Source organism: Schistocerca nitens, chromosome 9, assembly GCF_023898315.1.
Source record: "Schistocerca nitens isolate TAMUIC-IGC-003100 chromosome 9, iqSchNite1.1, whole genome shotgun sequence".
Lineage (NCBI taxonomy): Eukaryota > Metazoa > Arthropoda > Insecta > Orthoptera > Acrididae > Schistocerca > Schistocerca nitens.
This window is the reverse complement of record NC_064622.1, coordinates 309,665,401-309,686,751: the sequence shown is the minus strand read 5'-3', so window position 1 is coordinate 309,686,751 and position 21,351 is coordinate 309,665,401. Positions and strand designations below refer to the sequence as shown.

The 21,351-nt window shown below is 43.1% G+C and overlaps 1 protein-coding gene across 1 annotated transcript in view; it reads right to left on the bottom strand.

Annotated features, from left to right (window-relative positions):
* Nucleotides 1-376: 376 nt before the first annotated feature.
* The window catches only part of LOC126203369 (collagen alpha-5(IV) chain-like), a 68,336-nt gene continuing 47,361 nt past the window's right edge, over nt 377-21,351 (bottom strand). Inside the window, exons 10-12 of the mRNA XM_049937665.1 lie at nt 19,314-19,579; nt 6,741-6,907; nt 377-1,817 (exon numbers count right to left, since the gene is read on the bottom strand). Of these exons, the coding sequence (XP_049793622.1) occupies nt 1,542-1,817; nt 6,741-6,907; nt 19,314-19,579 (709 nt within the window). The 3' untranslated portion in view covers nt 377-1,541. The remainder of the gene's footprint in view (nt 1,818-6,740; nt 6,908-19,313; nt 19,580-21,351) is intronic.

Here is a 21,351-nt window from a genome sequence, read left to right as displayed (position 1 = left end):
CCAGACAATGGCTGACCATCCTGTTGATGCCATTTCTTTGGAGGAGACTCCTGACACTCCCCGCTGCTCTTAACTGACTGCAAGCTGCTTTCACCTGTTTTAAGAACTGAAACATTTCCTCATAGTGCGGCACTTTTATCACTGCAACGATGTCATAGAACCTATTGGGTATATGTTATCACCACAGGCACTAAATTTCTACATAAAGATATTCAGTTACTGGTCTCATATCAGAACATTATGTCTAATACTGTGTAATTTACGTAGAAAATTAGTACAGGGCATGTCAAAGAAACAGCTTTTATTCCCATTTGTGAGTACATAAGTGAGTGTGGGTTCAGTTTCTTTCCTGCGTTGTGTTGGAACTGCGCATCTGTTGAAGATATGTTGAACATTTGTAGGTCTGTCTGTTTTTTTTTTTTTGTGCCGGATGTAATTGAAACACTGCCCAAATATTATAGGACATTTTATTTACTGTTTCGCATACTTTATTTGTAAATATTGCTTAAGCATTACAGTAACAAAATCAGATCATATCATCTTTAGAATGTACTCTGCAAAATACAGGTCATTTTTACAAAAAATCGTTACAAATTATCAAGATTTTTATATGGCAGTATTTTTGTTTGAGCAGAAAATTTATTAGAAAATAAGTGAATCACATGACTCAATCACACAGCAGCATTTCTTTTGGTTGTTACACACAAAGTTTGTAGCATAATACGCAGAAAACCGTAAACTGGCCATTGTTTATAACAAAAATGTAATTAACTGTTGCTTTCAGTAAAACGAAACAAGTGCCACATCGTCGTCAAACTAACAGTTGTAGCTAGTCTCTCATCTTCATTTCGTGCTTCCTTTTCCTGCTTTACAGGTGAAAGATTCCTCCTCAGTCAATCGCCCTACACGGGGAGTAGTCAAACCATTATGAGTCAGTCTCAGCAAAATTTGTTCCATCAGCGTTTGTCAGTTTAGTAAACATTTATGAAATCGCTGCTGGAAATAAATTACGAAAACGTGTTTACAAAACGTTTTATTTAAAAAAAATTAATTGGCAGAATTAAAAAGAAAGCATAGCACACTTTCTTTGTCCACTGGCCATTCCATTAAGGAATTTAAAAGGGGAACGTCTGGAGCGTCAATGCGAAGAAGCTGTACAAGAGGTATCGACGCTCCGACGTTCCTTTTGGAGTGTAAATCCACACTTGGCAAGCGTGCAAGTCCAGAGGGTCCCAAAAATTACATACAAGCAATACCCTTGCAAAGCGATAGTATCCCCGACATTTCCAAATGAGTGCATCAAGCTGCCAGTAGTTGCAGTGTCGATGATTTCACGTAATATGGAACTAATAATATCTGAATGAGTTTGCGCGAAGATATGTAAAACAGCACAGATCGCACTCAGTATGATGAGGAATGAGGAGTCCTTTGAAGAGTAGTAGTGGAAGCCGTTTGCACTGTTCGACTCTGGAAAGCGGTGGCCACCGACGAAGCGCTGAAGCGCCCTCCGCCGCACGCTGCCTCGCGGCCCCGAGGCCCGCCTACTTGCCGTAGCCCTGTGCGAAGCCCGGCTTGCCCTCGGTGTCCAGTTGTTGCTGCTGCTCCTCCAGCTGCTGGCGCCGCAGGATTTCGTTGAGCTCCTGGCGCACCAGCTCGTCGGTGGGAATGGCCAGCACCGACTCTATCCACGCGGTGTCCACGGAGGACAGAGACGCGGGCGCCGACGGAGCGGCGCAGCCCACGTCCCAGCTGTACAGTCCGCGGAGGACCTGGTGGCCCGCCGCGTCTTCGCACGTCACTGGAGAACCTGCGTCAACCTGTGGAGCAGGCGGGACAGCGATAACAAAGAGTCAAATCTTCGGTTTGGGTAGCGATTGTTATGGGGAAGACGAATGCTCGACTTCGGTTTATAGGGAGAATTTTAGGAAAGTGTTTTTCATGTGTAAATAACATCGGGTGTAGGACACTGATGAGACCCATTTTGAGTACTGCTAGAGTATTTGGGATCCCCACCAGGTTGATTAAAGGGAGACATGTAAGCAATTCAGAGCTGGACTGCCAGATTGTTACCAGTAGGTTCGATCAACACGCAAGTATTACAGACATGCTTGGGGAACTGAAATGGAAATCCCTGCACGGAATGCTATTGAGCAAATTTACAGGACCCGCATTTGAAGCTGGCTATAGAACGGTCCTGCTCTCACCAACATACATTTCGCTTAACGACCATGAATATAAGAGAAGTTAGGACTCGTTCGCAGGCATATAGATACACTACTGGCCATTATAATTGCTACACCAAGAAGAAATGCAGATGATAAACGGGTATTCATTGGACAAATATATTATACTAGAACTGACATGTGATTACATTTCCACGAAATTTGGGTGCATAGATCCTGAGAAATCAGTACCCAGAACAACCACCTCTGGCCATAATAACGGCCTTGATACGCCTGGGCATTGAGTCAAACAGAGTTTGGCTGGCGTGTACAGGTACAGCTTCCCATACAGCTTCAACACGATACCACAGTACAGTACAGTAGTGACTGGCTTATTGTGATGAGCCAGTTGCTCGGCCACCATTGACCAGACGTTTTCAATTGGGCTGAGATCTGGAGAATGTACTGGTCAGGGCAGCAGTCGAATATTTTCTCTATCCAGGAAGGCCCGTACAGGACCTGCAACATGCGGTCGTGTATTATCCTGCTGAAATGTAGGGTTTCGCAGGGATCGAATGAAGGGTAGAGCCACGGGTCGTAACACATCTGAAATGTAACGTCCACTGTTCAAAGTGCCGTCAATGCGAACAAGAGGTGACCGAGACGTGTAACCAATGGCACCCCATACCATCACGCCGGGTGGTACGGCAGTATGCCGATCACGAATACCCGCTTCCAATGTGCGTTCATCGCGATGTCGCCAAACACTGATCCGACCATCATGATGCTGTAAACAGAACCTGGATTCATCCGAAAAAATGACGTTTGGCCATTCGTGCACCCAGGTTCGTCGTTGAGTAAACCATCGTAGGCGCTCGTGTCTGTGATGCAGCGTCAAGGGTAACCGCAGCCATGGTCTCCGAGCTGATAGTCCATGCTGCTGCAAACGTCGTCGAACTGTTCGTGCAGATGGTTGTTGTCTTGCAAACGTCCCCATCTGTTGACTCAGAGATCGAGACGTGGCTGCACGATCCGTTACAGCTATGCGGATGAGATGCCTGTGATCTCGACTGCTAGTGATACGAGGCTGTTGGGATCCAGCACGGCGTTCCGTATTACCCTCCTGAACCCACCGATTCCATATTCTGCTAACAGTCATTGGATCTCGACCAACGCGAGCAGCAACGTCGCGATGCGTTAAACCGCAATCGCGATAGGCTACAATGCGACCTTTATTAAAGTCGGAAACGTGATGGTACGCATTTCTCCTCCTTACACGAGGCATCACAACAACGTTTCACCAGGGAACGTCGGTCAACTGCTGTTTGTGTACGAGAAATCGGTTGGAAACTTTCCTCATGTGAGCACGTTATAGGTGTCGCCACCGGCACCAACCTTGTGTGAGTGCTCTGAAAATCTAATCATTTGCATATCACAGCATCTTCTTCCTGTCGGTTAAATTTCGCGTCTGTAGCACGTAATCTTCGTGGTGTAGCGATTGTAATGGCCAGTAGTGTAATTGTTTTTCCCCTCGCTCTATTTTCTGGTGGAACAGGAAGAGAAATGACTAGCAGTGGTGCAAAGTACCCTCTGCCACGGGTCGGATGCAGGTTTGAGTATGTATGCAAATGTAGGTAGATGTAGATGTTGATTTTGGGAAGTAGTGAATGAACGAGACTCAGGCTGGCTGTAGTGACCAGACAGATCACTTTTGATTTTCAGGATATTCATCGGCTCTTGTAGACTGACATGGTAGTGATGAAGACGAACCAACTGCTTACATAGAGAATGGAACGGGTAACTTGTATATTCATTCTGGAACGATATTTTGGCTGTCGGTTCAATAAATGTTCTCAACGGCTCTGAACCGCTGTGATGAGGGAGATCTACGTGCAGAAAGGCGAAGTCGCTAATCGAAGAATTGGCCTTAGGCTTTCAGTACTGCAAATAATGCGTACATCAACCGGCATGCATATAAATGTTCATGGTGCGATTCAGCAACTATGGTCCAACAAGGCAGTAGTCAGAATGAGAGAGCGTTACTGTTGGACATATGAGATGAAACTGGAAGCCTGCTAAATACGGGACCCTTTGAGACCCAAGTTTCTACCGGCGTACACAAGGTTAGAATAACTTATGGGGATGCAGCCGGGTGACGTCGTCGACAACGGCCGATATTTCGACAGGTGTCGACCCTGCCATTTTCAAGGCAAAACTGCAGCGCTTAGCAAAACTGCAGCGGTTACTTGCTGCAGTTTTGCTTCGGAAATGACAGTATGGCCACCTGTCGAAATATTGGCGGTTGTCGACGAAACACCCGGTTATAAGTTATTCGAAAGGGACTTTAGTTGACAGCACAGCAAATGTACCCCACAGACAAAATAATCAGAAATGTATATATCTGAGTGGCGACTGATCTGTTGGGCATGTCCGACAGAAGAGACACCACTCAGATATATACAATTCTGAAAAAAAAAACTGCATTGAAATCAGACCTTTCGTTTGGCAGCTATGATGTCACAGACATATACACACGTTGAACGTTTGCGTCGGGGTTAAAAAGAGGATAATGGCTCCTCGACGTTTGTTTCATTGTGGATGCACAAATATCGTCCGATCTCCTACGGCAATCAGGATTTGCATGTAGGAAGTTTAATGGACGATGGATGCTGCATTAGAGCGTGGAAATCTGAGTCAGCCAGAGCTCATTTCCGGACGGCAGACGCAGTTAAGGCAACCTGTCATGAGGAGTGGTTCGAGCCCTGGCCAGGCACAAATTTTCAACTTTCGCCACTGCATTACCACAATGTCCTGTGCGGCTAGCCGTCACCATTTCCCACCCATTCTTTCCCTTTCATTTCCCTTCCTACATATCAAGTTTACAAAAATAATCAGGCTTTTCGGCACATCTGCAGAAACAGCAGCAATTGGAGTGGGACAAACTGCCCGCAAACGACTCGCGAATCTTAACACACAGCCATCATTCAAGTTAATGAACGTCGAAAAAATTCAGAGAAACACAGTCTGCACTATAAATCATGACAACGGCATGATGGGATGAATCAGCTATATCCTTCGAAAATTATTTGGACCTGGGATCTTCAATAACATCTCGTGTGTAGTGTCAAACTTTAACAAACAGAGACGTTCGAGTCGAGTCAGAAATGAGTATTTGGAAATCTTAGTTTCAGTATATGCTCACACTCAGGTTTTCCCGCCGCTCCCCCCGTACCTCCTCATACTATCCAACCGATTCCGGTTTGAAAATTCGAATGTAAATATTTTTAACATCGTCTCGCACCTTAAAAACCCTGCTCCCGTATTCTGTGACCATCCTTTCTTCCTACGGTCCAAGAAGGAGGTTGCTGTTTAACGTTTTGAAGATACTAAACTGTAGAAAAATCCTGTTCTGGATCGTCTGTGAAATGGCGGGTGGCGACAAGCGCGAACCCAGCGATGGGAAAGACAGGGAGGGAGAGAAGGAGGGCAGGACGCGGCCATCTACACCCCCCCCCTCCCCCCTCCAGAAAAAAGAAAATTATCGTCATAAGTCGAATTCTCATTCTGCCCTGCCACTCAGAGAGAGGTACCAGTTGATTATAACAGTTTGAAGAAAGGAGAAACATGTGATGGGTTCCAGCTACTAGCAAGTGTACCTATTTCGCCATTCGCCGTGGAACTAATACGAGCTGCCACGTAGCTCTGATCCTGGGTACGCTCCTGAGTGTCGGAATTCTAAAAAGCTCTTTCTAGCCGCGACACAGATGCTTGGGGTTAAAACAGTGACCATGAAGAAAAAGGAACAAAAAGTCTAGCTACCTTCGTGTGGATTCCACAATACATTTTTATTTACATTTCTTGCGAAATTTTCTACGGCTTTCTTCTGAAATTTATCTCTTGGGAAAATTAATTGAGTCAAAGTGAGTAAATGATAAAATTTTTACAGGAGTGCGCGACCGTCTCAATATAATTTTCTGTCTTTAGCGATTTTTTATTTTATAAACTAACAGCGACATGCTTCGGTTTCACATCTCGTGTGTACTGTGTCTAGTGCCGTATGCAAACTGTATGACCCAGAGGTAATAGGTTATATACACAAATCTTCCTCGAGAATCAGCCTATAGTGAAAACCTTATGAAAATGCCTACAATAGTTTCTGAGATTAGCTTTCACGCAGAAGCAGAAAAATGCGGTGTGGGACCTTAATTTATAATATGCATAGGCAGGCCTTAACGCATTTCTACTTAATCCAACAACAGAATCTATCAGATAAGAGAGAAACAAATGAGAGGCAGTATGCACCAAACGCAAGTTTTAAATATGTACGTATATGTGACACGAAACATAACACATTGAAAGGCATCGATACACAGTGTCCCGTCAGATACTAACATACAAACCTACCTTTGTTTCATGCTTAACTGACAGATCCTGATGATAGCTTCAGCCGATTTAAGATGAGTAGATTATAAAACTAAAAAGCGATAAAGACGGAAAGTTTGCACGAGTCAATGTAAATTTAAGATCGATGTCAATCGTCTTACAGCTGGAGCTGAAAGTCACGTTGCAAGAACTCACCATACAGAAGCTGGCCGTGGAGGTCGCCGGCAGTGCGCAGCCGAAGCTCTTGTTGAGGACGAAGTACTTGCCGAGGTAGGTCTTCCTCAGCAGGTCCTGGCACGTGGCCGGCTCGATCAGGTTCACCGGGACCCGGTGCATCGTGGCGTCAGCTCCACGTACCTTGCCTGTAACACCCACCATTCAACCCTGTACCGACTTCCTCTCACCTTTTTAAAAATAGCGCTCTTTTATGTAAATACTAATTTTATTACGTCTACTTGTCGAGTAAGGTGGTGCAATGTTTTAAGACCCCAGCCTCTTATTCAAACCATCCTTCGGGTTGCTGTGCTTTAATGTTAATACTATCATCTGATACCGTACCGCACCGTACACACAGCAGCTATGCGATTCAGATGCTGAATGTCTCCACTGTTGGTGGACAGTTCAGTAAGCGAACACAACGCACGAATGAACCCATTAAAGGGTCGATTGGGCTAAGATCCGTAGAGGTTGGGTTATAACTCTGAATCTCTGGTCGTACTGGTTAGAATCACTTCGAGTTGAGTAGCAAGGTAATCTCTGCTGAGAGAGTCTGCCTACTTAAAACAATCATACCGTATGATAACTACGTCGTCTGATGATGAAAGTGTAACAAAATTGATCAATACGCCCTACCACATGGATTAATGGTCTAAGAGAATGAAAAGATAATGTACCTCAAGTCGTAACGTTATTGTTAAAGGCTCATGAACTTCCAGCCATGATTGTGCCGTTTCTTGCTGGACACTGGAACGCTCATCTGTCCTCTGAAGCAGGAGTCTTGCCTCATAAGAAATTCAAACTGTCACCAATCAAATTGCATTCCAAGTTTTAGTATTTCTGTCCGAATGATACGGTTCCAACATTAAGACACTGGCTTTGCGTTCAGGAGGAACGTGATTCAGATCACAGCTATTATTCGAGGTTTTCGGTAGTCTCTCTGAAGCACTTCTGCGAAGAACTGAATGATTTCTTAAACAATGTCACTGCTGATTTTCATTCCCAGTCTTAGCGAACCGAAACTAGAGTTCCATATCTGATGACCTTGACCTCAGTCTCGTCACTGCAACCGAGCAAGAAGACAAAGTGGTAAGACATTGCATTCTCTTTCTTGAGGGGTCCAGTTCAAATACCTCTGTGGTCATCCAGACTTATGTTTTCTGTGGCTCCCCTAAATTCTGGGATAGTTCCTTTATAAGGAATGTAGCCGGTTTCGTCCCCCATCCCGAGTCTGAACTCGGTCTCTAATGTCCATGGCGTCGACGGAACGTAAAACCTGAATTTTCCCTCCTGTCATCTAAGCCTGCATCTACACTCCGCAGAAGTGCAACCCCTCCGCAAATTGCTGCAGATTTCAATGCTGGGCCATCAAAAGTATCAGTGTATGAACCATTCAACGAAACATCAACGATATGGGCTTTCAGAGCCGAAGACCCACTCGTGTACCCTTGATGACTGCACGACACTAAGCTTCATGCCTCGCCTGGACGCATCAACACCGACACTGGATTGTTGATGGCTGGAAACATGTTTCCTGGTCGGACTAGCCTCCTTTCAAATTGTATCGAGCGGATGGACGTGTATGGGTATGGAGACAACCTCGTGAATCCATGGACCCTGTTCAAGCTGGTGGAGGCTCTGTAATGGTATGGGGCGTGTACAGTTGGAATGATATGGGATCTCGGATTCGTTTAGATACGACTCTGACAGGTGACACGTACATAAGGATCCTGTATGATCACCTGCATCCATTCACGTCCATTGCTCATTCCAACAGACTTGGACAATTCCAGCAGGACAACACGACACCCCACACGTCCAGAATTCCTACAGAGTGGCTTCAGGAACACTCTTCTGAGTGTAAACACTTCCGCTGCCCACCAAAGTCCCCAGACATGAACATTATTGAACATATCTGGGATGCCATCCAACATTCTGTTCAGAAGAGATCTACACACCCCTCGTACTCTTACGGATTTATGGACAGCCGTGCGGGATTCATGGTGTCAGTTCCTTCCAGCACTACTTCAGAAATTAGCCGTGTTGCGGCCTTTCTGCGTGTTCGCTGGTGCCCTATACGATGCCAGGCAAGTGTATCAGTTTCTTTGACTCTTCAGTATGTAACGTTCCCTGGCATTTTCACAATTTATTTGTAACATATACGCCGATCTGGGCAAGTTATATATATATATATATATATATATATATATAATATATCTTAATATTACTGAATGTGGTATGAAATATGTTTGTTATTTTTTATTATATTTTTTTGTAACATTTCTCTGTATTAGGATAGGAAATTTCTATATTTATTATGTGAATGTAAAAGTGTCAGTATTTGCGGTATCAGCGATATTTGCTAGAAATCGATTTACAAAGAAATGTTAATAATCGTAATAGTCGTGCCGTTGTTTATCTTTGGCATGTGGAGACTCTCTGTCGTTGTGTGGACAGAGCAGCTAAGTTGTAAGGACAGAGCAGCTAGTTGTGTGGACAGAGCCGCTAGAGTGAGGAAGGGTCAGTTGTGGACAGAGCAGCTGAAGTGAGGAAGAAGTGAGGAAGTGTTAATCCTTGATCGCTCTAGCAGACGCGATGTGCAGCTACGCTCGCGCCCATTAGACGCGCCTGATTCATTAACCCGCATTGTGGGCACTAAAGGTTGTGTATGCATAGTGGTTGTCCAGCAGAGTTAAGATGTACTTCTTTTGTATCTGTCGGGACTTAGCCGCCTTTAATTGAAGCGTTACGAATTAATGTGAGTTGACTTGTTGTTTGGGCTAAATATATTAGTATTCATTAAAAGTGTGAATTATTTATGTAAATGAGCATGCCCACGTCATCTATAAATCACATGCGTAATGTAGTAGGTTTGATCAGTGATAAATGTCGGCTTGGCAATAATTAAGACATTTTCTGTTAATTAAAATATTCTTGTGTTCTATGGCTAGTGCCGGGATAAAAGTCAGTAAAAATATTTCACAAAAAGAAAAACCCACTGCATTCTGGAAAGTGTATGCCAAGGCCGAATGATTTAAGAGACTCAGTTCTTATCCAGATAGTACTATCCAATTAATATGAGTGCACGTAATAATTTCCTTTAAATGTACGTAATCCTTAAGAAAGTAAAATTTGTTTTTTTATTACCACACGTAATGAAGAGAGTGGTTCTACAACAAAGTTCGCACTAAGGCAAATTAACTTTTAAGCAAGAAATAAAATTATTATTTCCTTTTTTATTTCTACGAAATTTCAAATCATTCATTCCAGGAATATCGTTAAAATGGCACCCAGCGTGAAGCTCGATGGAATTTTAAGAGAATTTCATTAAAATGGCGCCCAGCGTGGGGCACGAATATGCAGCGGCCACGAAATACCCTTGAGATACCTAGGGAATTAATATAGTCGAACTTTGTTGCAGGACATTTAATAATTTTGTCATGTACTGTATGTATTGCTTAACCAATATTGTGTGGTAATACCTGTGTATGATTTTTTGCATGAGAACACTATGTATCCGGAGCTGAAGCAGAGAGCTCATTATTTTGAAAAATTAATAACCTTCCACAATATCAGGGGGCAGCAGCACCCAAGATAGATCACCAAAAGGTAAAGCTACAGTGTAGTTGTCCTGTAGGTAGTAAAGTAGCCTCCGTGCAGTGTCCTCGGATCATTAGTGGTGTGCTTGTTGTTAGTACTTTGTTTTAAAATAACAGGACATTTAAGTAGTTAGTCATTGTAGTATATAGTACGTATGTATTGGGTAATGTCCATTTCTTGTGTGCTTATGTGAGTGAAACCTGAAGTGTTAGGATACTTAGTTCAGATTTTATTTCTTTTGTTTACTATGGTCAGATTGCGTAGTCAGAAAGATATCAACATGGATAATGAGCAACAGTTAGTTAATAGTGATACCGAGTTAGAAAATGGGACACAAAGTAATGTTAGTGACGTAGCTCAGGAAGTACAATGTGAGAATCTGGGGGCAGAAGGGCAAGAAATGTTGCCACTGCCACCCAGTGATTCAGTTGATAGCGTAAATAGTGAGCCATCCGCAAGCACTGGGCACGGACCAGAGAGTGGTGTGATGTCAGAAGTGCAATCATTAAAAGATATGTTTGAGCGCATGATCACTTTCCAAGCTGAATTTGTACAAATGCAAGTAGAGCGTGATAAAGAACGTGATGCCGAACAAGCAAAGCGTGACCAGAGATTGGTAGCTGAATTTGCATGTAAACAAGCAGAGCGTGATAAAGAACGTGATGCCGAACAAGCAAAGCGTGACCAGAGATTGGTAGCTGAATTTGCATGTAAACAAGCAGAGCGTGATAAAGAACGTGATGCCAAACAAGCAGAGCGTGACCGACGCATGCATGAGAGGGACTTGCAGTTGATGCAAGCTTTAGAAGTTATGCAAAGTGACATTGTTAACTTGAAACAAAAATATGAAACCATGCCCAAAACGGTGCAAGCATTAAGCGAAGGACTAAATAGTATTCAAATGGCTAATGCCAATATCGTAGAGGAAGTCAGTGTCCTGACTAATAGGGTCGAACAACTAGAACTTAACACAACCCACGTAATTGAGAACAAAGTGATCGAACATGTGCACAAAATAGAACGCAACTTCATAAAGGAATTAGATGAGAAAGTGCACGCCGCAATTGAGGCCAGAGAGATGGATTCTACTGCGGATGTGCAAGATCTTAAAAAGATAGTGCAAAAGGACATTCCGCTGTGGCAGCGGAGTGTGGACCGCCGTCTTGCCGAAATGGAGCTAAGTTTGCGGCAGTCAAACAATGATAGGCATATAAATACAGCAGTACACAATTGTGACTGCAAGACAGGACAGGCAACCGATGTAAGCGGAACAAATAAATGTCATTCCAAAGTAGTGATTGAAGAAAGTCTGATTAGGAACCGACAGTTTCAGATTTTTACAACGGAGAAGAAATCTGTTCACCCTGTAGTGTTTATCAAGGGATTTAGAAACATTTTGCCTAGCGTTTGGAGTCATACCCAGAAAATACAGTTTGTTATGTCTTACATACAGGGAGATGCTGCGTTATGGGCAACCGAAGCAGCTGACAGTTGCGATACATATGAGCAATTCGAAAAGGCATTCTTGGCCAAATATTGGTCAACATGTATTCAGGAGAGATTACGGAAGGAAGTATATAATCCAGAGCCGTATTCTCCACGATTAGGCAATTTGCGAAAATATTTTGAGAAGTACATTAATAAGACCCGTTACTGGGACGAACAGATTTCATCTCGGGATTTGATCAGACTTTTGAAATCACACTTGCCGATAGATGTAAAGGAAAAGCTTATACACGTGCCCGAAAATGATATGGAACATTTCTTGTCTATTCTGGACGCAATTGACCTGATTCAGGAGGACATTAAGGCGGCCTCTGAACAGATTAGAAGTAACGGAAATAGTTATAGAAATGGTAGAAATAACACGCCTCTAACCAGTAATAGAAACGGCGGAGGTAATAATAGGAGACAAGGGTATACACAAAACGGAAATAGAGATAGAGACCGGAACGGAAATAGACCACCGGGGAATAATGATAGGAAAAGGAGGTTCGATGACCGGTATGAAACAGGCCCACCAAGCAGTCATAGATGGAAAAATGCCAGGGGGCCGTACAACACTAATACTTATAATGATGCAAACCGAACTTGGCCACAGAACCAAAGGCCCAGTCCGGACCGGCAAAACAGTGATAGATATGACAATAACCGACCGCCACCACAAAATGCGCCAATTGCGCAGCCGTGGCGGCCGACGCAACACAACGTGCACATAGTGGAGGTCAATGACACAGAGCAGCCACGCCCATCCACTAGCAATAATTCAACAAACTAGATGCGGCCGAGATACGCTCTCCATCGTCGGCTACGGTTTGGAGTGAGAGCAGCCCGACACAAAACAAAACACCGAAAACAATCTGTATCCTTAGGTATAATGACGGGGTACAGATGGGAGATGAATTAATAACCGAACCATCCACGTGCATAAAGGAACACAAGGACAATGTACAAGTGATAATAGAAGTTAAAATTAACAATATTGATGTGCAAGTGGTCATAGATACAGGTGCTACTGTTAGTGTTATGAGTATGGACTTATTCAAGGTACTGGGGAAGGAAAGGCGTATGCTGACTTTTCCCGTGAATAATTGTAGAGTCACTGGAGCCATAAGTGCACAGCGACAAATAATTAAGCTCCAAGTGCGGGTAGAGATGTATATAGGGGAAGAAGCCATAACGAGCTCATTCCTGGTAGTAAAGGGTTTAAAGGTAGCCTGCATTTTGGGGGTAGATTTTTTGAGAGAGAGGGACGCAATAATAGACCTTTCTCGGGGAAAATTAAGTTTGATGAATGCTGGTAGGAGAATAGAATTTTCCATGCTTAGATCTGAAGAGGTACCTGTACCTAATTGTAACGCCATAAATATAAAATGTAGGAATCAATCGATACTACAATTAGACAATTATTGTCCAGGGCAGAATCTCTATTATCCTGACGTACAAGGTGATCAATCAAAGGCGAATATGGATATATTAGTGAACAAAGTATCACAGTCCGAAAATTTAAATTCAATTCAACAGGAGGAAATAGTACAGTTATTATCTAATTATGCAGATGTATTTTCTGAACGACCAGGAGTTGTTAAGGGATATCAATACAAGATCGAGGTAAGGCCTCACAAAACTTACTGTCGAGCCTCATACTCCATTCCTTGGTCCAAGAAGGAAATAGTAGCTAAGGAAATAAGAAAACTGATCGAATGGGGAATAATAGAACCGTCTTTGTCCCCTTATAGTAGTCCATTGGTGGCGGTAGCAAAAGCTGACGGACAGGTACGGTTAGTACTGGATGCAAGAGACATAAATGAAATCATTGTACCTGTCAGGACTCATCCGGAAAACCTTGATGAGCAACTTCGAAAATTCCATGGAGTGCAATATTTGACATCTATTGATATGAGAAGTTCTTTCTGGCAAATTCTACTTACACCCGAGTCGAGACAATATACTGCATTTATATTTGGGGGAAGAAGCTACCAATTTAGGGTACTACCTTTCGGCCTAAATGTAAGTGCAGGAGTTTTCATAACAGCCCTTGACGCGGTTTTGGGTCCGGAGTTGCTGCAAAGGGTGACAGTATATGTAGACGATCTAGTGATTGCCACTGCCACCTGGGAGGAGCACGTAGAACTACTGAGTAAAGTCTTAGAAAGGTTTAAGCAAGCAGGGGTAACAGCGAATCTTGATAAATCCAAGTTTGGACGTAATCAGATTCAATTCCTAGGTCACATAATAACACCACAAGGCATCAAACCTGACAACAAAAAACTTGATGCAATTCGTGGGTTTCCTAGTCCTAGAACTAAGAAACAGCTCAAGGCATTTTTAGGTCTAGCATCCTTTTTTAGACGATTTGTCCCGAACCAATTAATGAATAACGAGTCGTTATTGAGCCTGTTGCGTAAAAATGCGCACTGGGTGTGGACAGACGAATGTCAACGCGCATTTGACGCTATCAAAAACGCCTTGGTGAATGCAAACATATTGCGACACCCAGACATGACAAAAGATTTTTGCATAGCGACAGATTCGTGTTCATACGGTCTGGGTGCTTGTTTATTTCAGTGGGAAAGGAGCAACGACCCCACAACAGTAAAAATAATAGAGTTTGCCAGCCGCACACTAAGCAGCTGCGAGAGAGCATATTCTGCTACCGAATTAGAGGCTCTTGCAGTGGTCTGGGCGGTAAAGAAATTTAACTACTATATCTATGGTAAGGAAGTCAAAGTATTCAGTGACCACCAGGCTCTGAGCTATTTAATGACTTGTAAATTATACCATACCCGCTTGCTAAGATGGAGGTTAGCATTACAGGAATATAAAATTAAAATCATGTACCTAAAGGGACAAGATAATGTTGTGGCAGACGCTTTGTCGAGGCTTCCACTAGGGCAATCCTCAATGTCAAATATTTTAGAACAATCGGAGGAATATCGAATACTCTTGGTACAAGATAAAGTACATAGGAGGGACTTTTTACACATGTGTAAGAATATGTCTATATTGCAGGAAACTGATCCGATCTGGGGAGATATAATTAGCAAAATTAAAGAAGGAACCAATCTTAAAAGTGTTCAGAATTTCAAAATAGTAGATAATATTCTGTATTATAAAACAAGTGTGTCAAATGACCACGGAGTCGTGTGTATACCACAACAGGCTATCCCAGCTGTAGTGTGGCACACGCATTTAGCATGGGGTCACGCTGGGATAGGCAAAACAATAAGGATTTTATCCAAATTCTGTTATTTTAAAGGGATAAGCCAGCAGACTCGCACCATTATCAGGACTTGTCCTCTGTGCCAAAAGGCTAAGTTTCAAAATAAGTCCACAAGGTTTGAACTGCATCCTATTGTGCCTCATCGACCACTTCAATTAGTATCTATAGACATAGCAGGACCCTACCCACGAGCCAGGGGTGGATTGAAGTACATTTTAGCGGTGTATGACCTCTTTTCAAAATATTTAAAAATATACTGCCTTAAATCAGCCACTGCTCGTGGAATAGTGAAATGGTTAGGCAAAGAATATTTTATACAAGTAGGTAAGCCTGAAGCGATAATATCGGATAATGCTTCATATTTTACAGGCCATACCTGGAAAAACTATTTATATGAACAAGATATAAAGCGTATACTAATTTCCCGCTTTCACCCACAAGCAAGTTTAGTAGAGAGAGTATTTGGAGAGTTAAATAAATTTTGCAGGTTATACATTGCATATAAGCACACAAGGTGGCCAGATATGATACATAAGTTTGTCGAAATTCACAACGCAACCCCGCATGCTTCTACGGGGTATCCACCAAATGAGATATTAATGAATAATAATCGAGCTCTGAACGAGTGGCTGGCACCCTTGCCTAAGGTCCCAGTCATTCCTGAGCCTAAGGAAGAGAAGATAAGAAAAGCGGGATGCAACCTTACCAGGTGCGCCCAGAAAAGGACGGAAAAATATAATCGACATGTAACGAATAACCAAACATTTAATGTTGGGGACTTGGTGCTCTTACGCAATCATCCTAAGTCCTCGGCATCTTTGAAACAGAATAGCAAGTGGCAATTGGTGTATAATGGACCTTTTAGAGTAGTAAGTGTGCCACATGAGTGTAGCTATCTCTTAGCAGATCCCCACTCAGGGAGAGTACGGGGACTGTATCCGCGTAAGGATGTAAAAGCATTCCTACAGTAAAAGACTAATAGTCCTATGCGGACACCGTTCCTTTGTAAACAATGAACATTAATAAGGTGAACTAGTGTAGGAGTGTATAGTTATAAGAATATGATTGACCTTTTTCATGTGTGTGGATATTTGTGTTATGTACTCTTTTAATTTGTGTTTAATTTGAGATATTTCTTGGCACAATCCTTTATATTATGTGTATCTATGTGTAGCTGTCAGATTGACAGATCTGAACCCGGAACAATATTAGTAATATAAGGCCCTGAGAACTTTATTATCTCACTAGTGTTATCACAAAATAATGCACCCAGTAGTGACCCGAGAGCACCACGGGAGGCAACCTTGTTGTAAATTTATGTAGCGTAAAGAAACTCACAAAGAAGCTTCAATTGAAGCATGTGCAGATTCAATCAATAAGAAAGAGCTAGCCAGATACGGTCCAAGTAAATTTTCGCCTACAGAGACTTCACTGTGGTTACGTAGGACGTTGATTGTATGTACGTAAATCTTACACTCTGGTAAAAGGTTACGAATGTGCTGTTGCAAACAAATTCAGCAGCGGACATTGTAAATAGAAATAAATAAACTTTAACAAAGGTGTAGTATTGTGCGGCAGAAACAGACAGTGACAGTCACTGATAAAGAACTAGCACAACACGAATAGTGAACCGATAACGGACGGTGGATAAACCTAGTGTCAAATTTTAACTTTTTGTATGTAAAGGGACGCTAGGAAAGAGCGTGTGACTAATGACAAGTCATGACGGTGGAAAATATTGTGTGCCCATAAAAGTGTACTGTGACAATGAAACCTTGTGCGAACCAGACTAGTGAAGGCCTACTGAGTAATAACTACCACTAATTGTGTGCGTTCTTTCCCACAGCAGGAAATACGGATAGTATACTGTTTGTGAACTTGTTGCATGTTTCCTGGAGCACCGCAAGAAGACGTAGCACGGGCGAGCTGGTATCCAACGCGTTCGGCTATAGCAGCTATGCAGCGGCCACAGCAGCCCGTAGCAGACCTGACAGCCACGCCCGTACGCGCCGTAGCTGTCAACGATGGGGCGGTGACCTACACGAAGTCAGCGCGCCGCGCCGAGCGCCGCACCCCACCGCTCATCAAATACATTATTGGCTTTTGGAATGTTTACATAAACTGAATAACATATTAATGACTTCATTTTGATAAACATTGAACATGTACTATGTACGTCCGTAATTGATATATCCTAGGACAAGTGACCTTGTAGTGTATCACAAGAAAAATAGTGATATTGTGTAATTGTGTAAACCCGTTTGTGACAAACTGCAAAAATACTTCAAATGAAAAACTGTTAATATGGACTATAAACCAACTGGGATGGCTGGGCTCCGGCACAGTTTTGCCCAGGTTTCCTGATTGCCTACGCCCAAATGGGGGAGCCATGTACTTATATAATCCTGGGGCTAATTACAAGAGCCACTCCATAAAACATACAGAGGTGTAAAGAACGTTACTGGCACCATTGTGTCAAAGGGTAAAACCTCTTTGCCAAATGCTGCCAGGGGGCAATGTAACGTTCCCTGGCATTTTCACAATTTATTTGTAACATATACGCCGATCTGGGCAAGTTATATATATATATATATATATATATATATATATATATATAATATATCTTAATATTACTGAATGTGGTATGAAATATGTTTGTTATTTTTTATTATATTTTTTTGTAACATTTCTCTGTATTAGGATAGGAAATTTCTATATTTATTATGTGAATGTAAAAGTGTCAGTATTTGCGGTATCAGCGATATTTGCTAGAAATCGATTTACAAAGAAATGTTAATAATCGTAATAGTCGTGCCGTTGTTTATCTTTGGCATGTGGAGACTCTCTGTCGTTGTGTGGACAGAGCAGCTAAGTTGTAAGGACAGAGCAGCTAGTTGTGTGGACAGAGCCGCTAGAGTGAGGAAGGGTCAGTTGTGGACAGAGCAGCTGAAGTGAGGAAGAAGTGAGGAAGTGTTAATCCTTGATCGCTCTAGCAGACGCGATGTGCAGCTACGCTCGCGCCCATTAGACGCGCCTGATTCATTAACCCGCATTGTGGGCACTAAAGGTTGTGTATGCATAGTGGTTGTCCAGCAGAGTTAAGATGTACTTCTTTTGTATCTGTCGGGACTTAGCCGCCTTTAATTGAAGCGTTACGAATTAATGTGAGTTGACTTGTTGTTTGGGCTAAATATATTAGTATTCATTAAAAGTGTGAATTATTTATGTAAATGAGCATGCCCACGTCATCTATAAATCACATGCGTAATGTAGTAGGTTTGATCAGTGATAAATGTCGGCTTGGCAATAATTAAGACATTTTCTGTTAATTAAAATATTCTTGTGTTCTATGGCTAGTGCCGGGATAAAAGTCAGTAAAAATATTTCACAAAAAGAAAAACCCACTGCATTCTGGAAAGTGTATGCCAAGGCCGAATGATTTAAGAGACTCAGTTCTTATCCAGATAGTACTATCCAATTAATATGAGTGCACGTAATAATTTCCTTTAAATGTACGTAATCCTTAAGAAAGTAAAATTTGTTTTTTTATTACCACACGTAATGAAGAGAGTGGTTCTACAACAAAGTTCGCACTAAGGCAAATTAACTTTTAAGCAAGAAATAAAATTATTATTTCCTTTTTTATTTCTACGAAATTTCAAATCATTCATTCCAGGAATATCGTTAAAATGGCACCCAGCGTGAAGCTCGATGGAATTTTAAGAGAATTTCATTAAAAGTATATGTAGCACGAGCCCACCACCGAGCTAAGCTGCCACACACCACCCAAGCTGGAAGACCAGTTCGCCGATGCAGCAGAGTGACTTTGCGGAGAAGGGAGCATAACATCATTCCATTGACCGTGCACAGTGAGGCAACAAAGCATAAGCCGTACACAAGAATGGCTTTCAGCTGCAGAAATATCTGAACTGGAAGTCTGAAGAGAGGGATTGGGATAATACCGCAAGGTCAGCGCCCTTCTGCTCTCCTGGCTACTGACTACCGTGAAAGAAGACAACCGCACGTGTGAATAATAATGTATATTCTGATAACACTGTCTCATTAGCGCCTGTGGGCGTTCGACAGATCCTCATCACCCCACTATGCTTCACATTGTCTTGACAATGTAGAGGTCACACTATAATACCTCCTGAACAGGAAATCGCTAGCATTGATAAATAAGTAAACAACCAAGTCCCGAACGGAAGGGGACTTTCAAAGTGTGTTACCTTGTATGGCAGCCTTGGTCCAGCCGCTGGCGACACAGCCGTTGGAAGGCCCGGAGGCCCTGGAGAGCGGCAGGCAGACGGCGGAGAGGCGGCCGGCGCCGCCCAGCGGCAGTGGCGCCGCCAGCACCAGCAGCGCCAGGTCGTCGAACTGCGTGTTGGGGTCGAAGTTGGGGTGGCGGATGGTGGCGGCCACCTGGGACTGCGCCACCGGCTGCCCGCCCACCGACTGCAGGCCCGCCTTCACCGTCAGGTCGGAGCTCTCGCGTCTGTAATGCGACCATCCACCGACGCTCACTACAAGGACTGGGTCAACAGGAACGTGTCTAATCACTACGAGGGGAGGTCATAAAGTTATAATTGTCACCTCGACAAAATAAAGTGACTTCAATATTTTATTGTTTACTAGTAGGTACACGACTGCGGTCTTGATATGCATTGAAATCTTAGCGCCACTGTACCAGAGCATGCCTCCACGGCAGCTGAAGCAAAACAGCATAACCCATTGATAAATTGGAGAGTCTAACTCGTATTCGTTCTCTGTATTTGAAGGGGAACAACGCTGCAACAGTACGTGCTGAATTACAGCAGTGTACTATCATAAATGACACAGTCGCTTGGTGGTGCAGACGCTTCCATCAAGTGACAGGCCATCCCTCTGGGAATTGCAAGACAAGAGGAGGGCCTGGTGTTCGAATAGCCGCGCGGGATTAGCCGAGCGGCCTTGGGCGCTGCAGTCATGGACTGTGCGGCTGGTCCCGGCGGAGGTTCAAGTTCTCCCTCGGGCATGGGTGTGTGTGTTCGTCCGTAGGATAATTTAGGTTAAGTAGTGTGTAAGCTTAGGGACTGTGACCTTAGCAGTTAAGTCCTTTAAGATTTCACACACATTTGAATATTTTTGGTGTTCGAATACCGGTGTATCACAATCGAATCGATAGTGGGCAGTCATGGATCAGTTTTCAACATCTTGCACGACATTTTAGCTATGACAAAGGCCGCCACTGGCTAGATTTTTCGATTGCCCACAACCGTTCAAAAAGTCCACCAGACCGAGGTAGTAGCGGAAATTTTGCAGGCCAATTCTTGTGACTTCTTTAGCCGCCTTGTCAACATGACCGAGTTGTTGTTGATATATCATTATGAGCTCACGGTAAAAGAGCAAAACAAACAAGGGAAACATGTGCATTCACCACCACTGAAAAAGGCAAAAAGCCAGTCGTCATTGGGCAAAGGAATGCAGAATGTTTTTTGGAACTTCCACAGTGCTCTAGATGGGCAGTCTATTTAATTCAGACTCAGACCGAAGGGTATATAAAGGAATAACAAATTGATTCTGACATTTAATTGGAACAGATCATACCAAGACAATACATTTTTGAAAGATCTTCAGTGCGCCGATGCCTTGAAACAGCATATTTTGGTAACACAGGGGTACTAATACAAAAACACTTAACGCACCAATATGACGTTTCCCATCAGTTTCTAACAACAAATTTTGCCAACAACGACACGGTTTTGAGAGTTCCTCAATGTGCTGGTGTTATGAAATGGCATATAGTCATAGGATATCATCTATTATATACGTAAAGCAGACTGTTTGTGTGTATGTATGTCTGGCATCTCCTCCCAAACGCCTTGATCGGTTTGAACCAAATTTGGCACAGAAACAGAAACCCTCACAAGTATCAGCACTGTATTGTTTATAACCTTCTAGCTACAATGGGAGCAGAGATAGTGGCAAAAACTTGTTTTTCTCCAACACCTGGTGTGTAGCTTGGCCTGCATGACAGGCATGTTGTGGGAGTGGTATTGGGCTGCTTTACTTAACTATATTCCATGAGCTACACATGCCAATGGCTGGGGAGAGGTTGAGATAGATAGAGGAGGGGATGGGCAGAGTAAAAGGAGAAGGAAATGGACAGAGAGAAGGGAGTATGGAGAGATGCATGAGGCAGGTAGAAGTTGAAGAGGGGTAGGGGACAGGTGGAAAAGGAAGAGGGCATGGTCAGAGGGACTGAGGAGGAAAATATGGTTAGAGAGA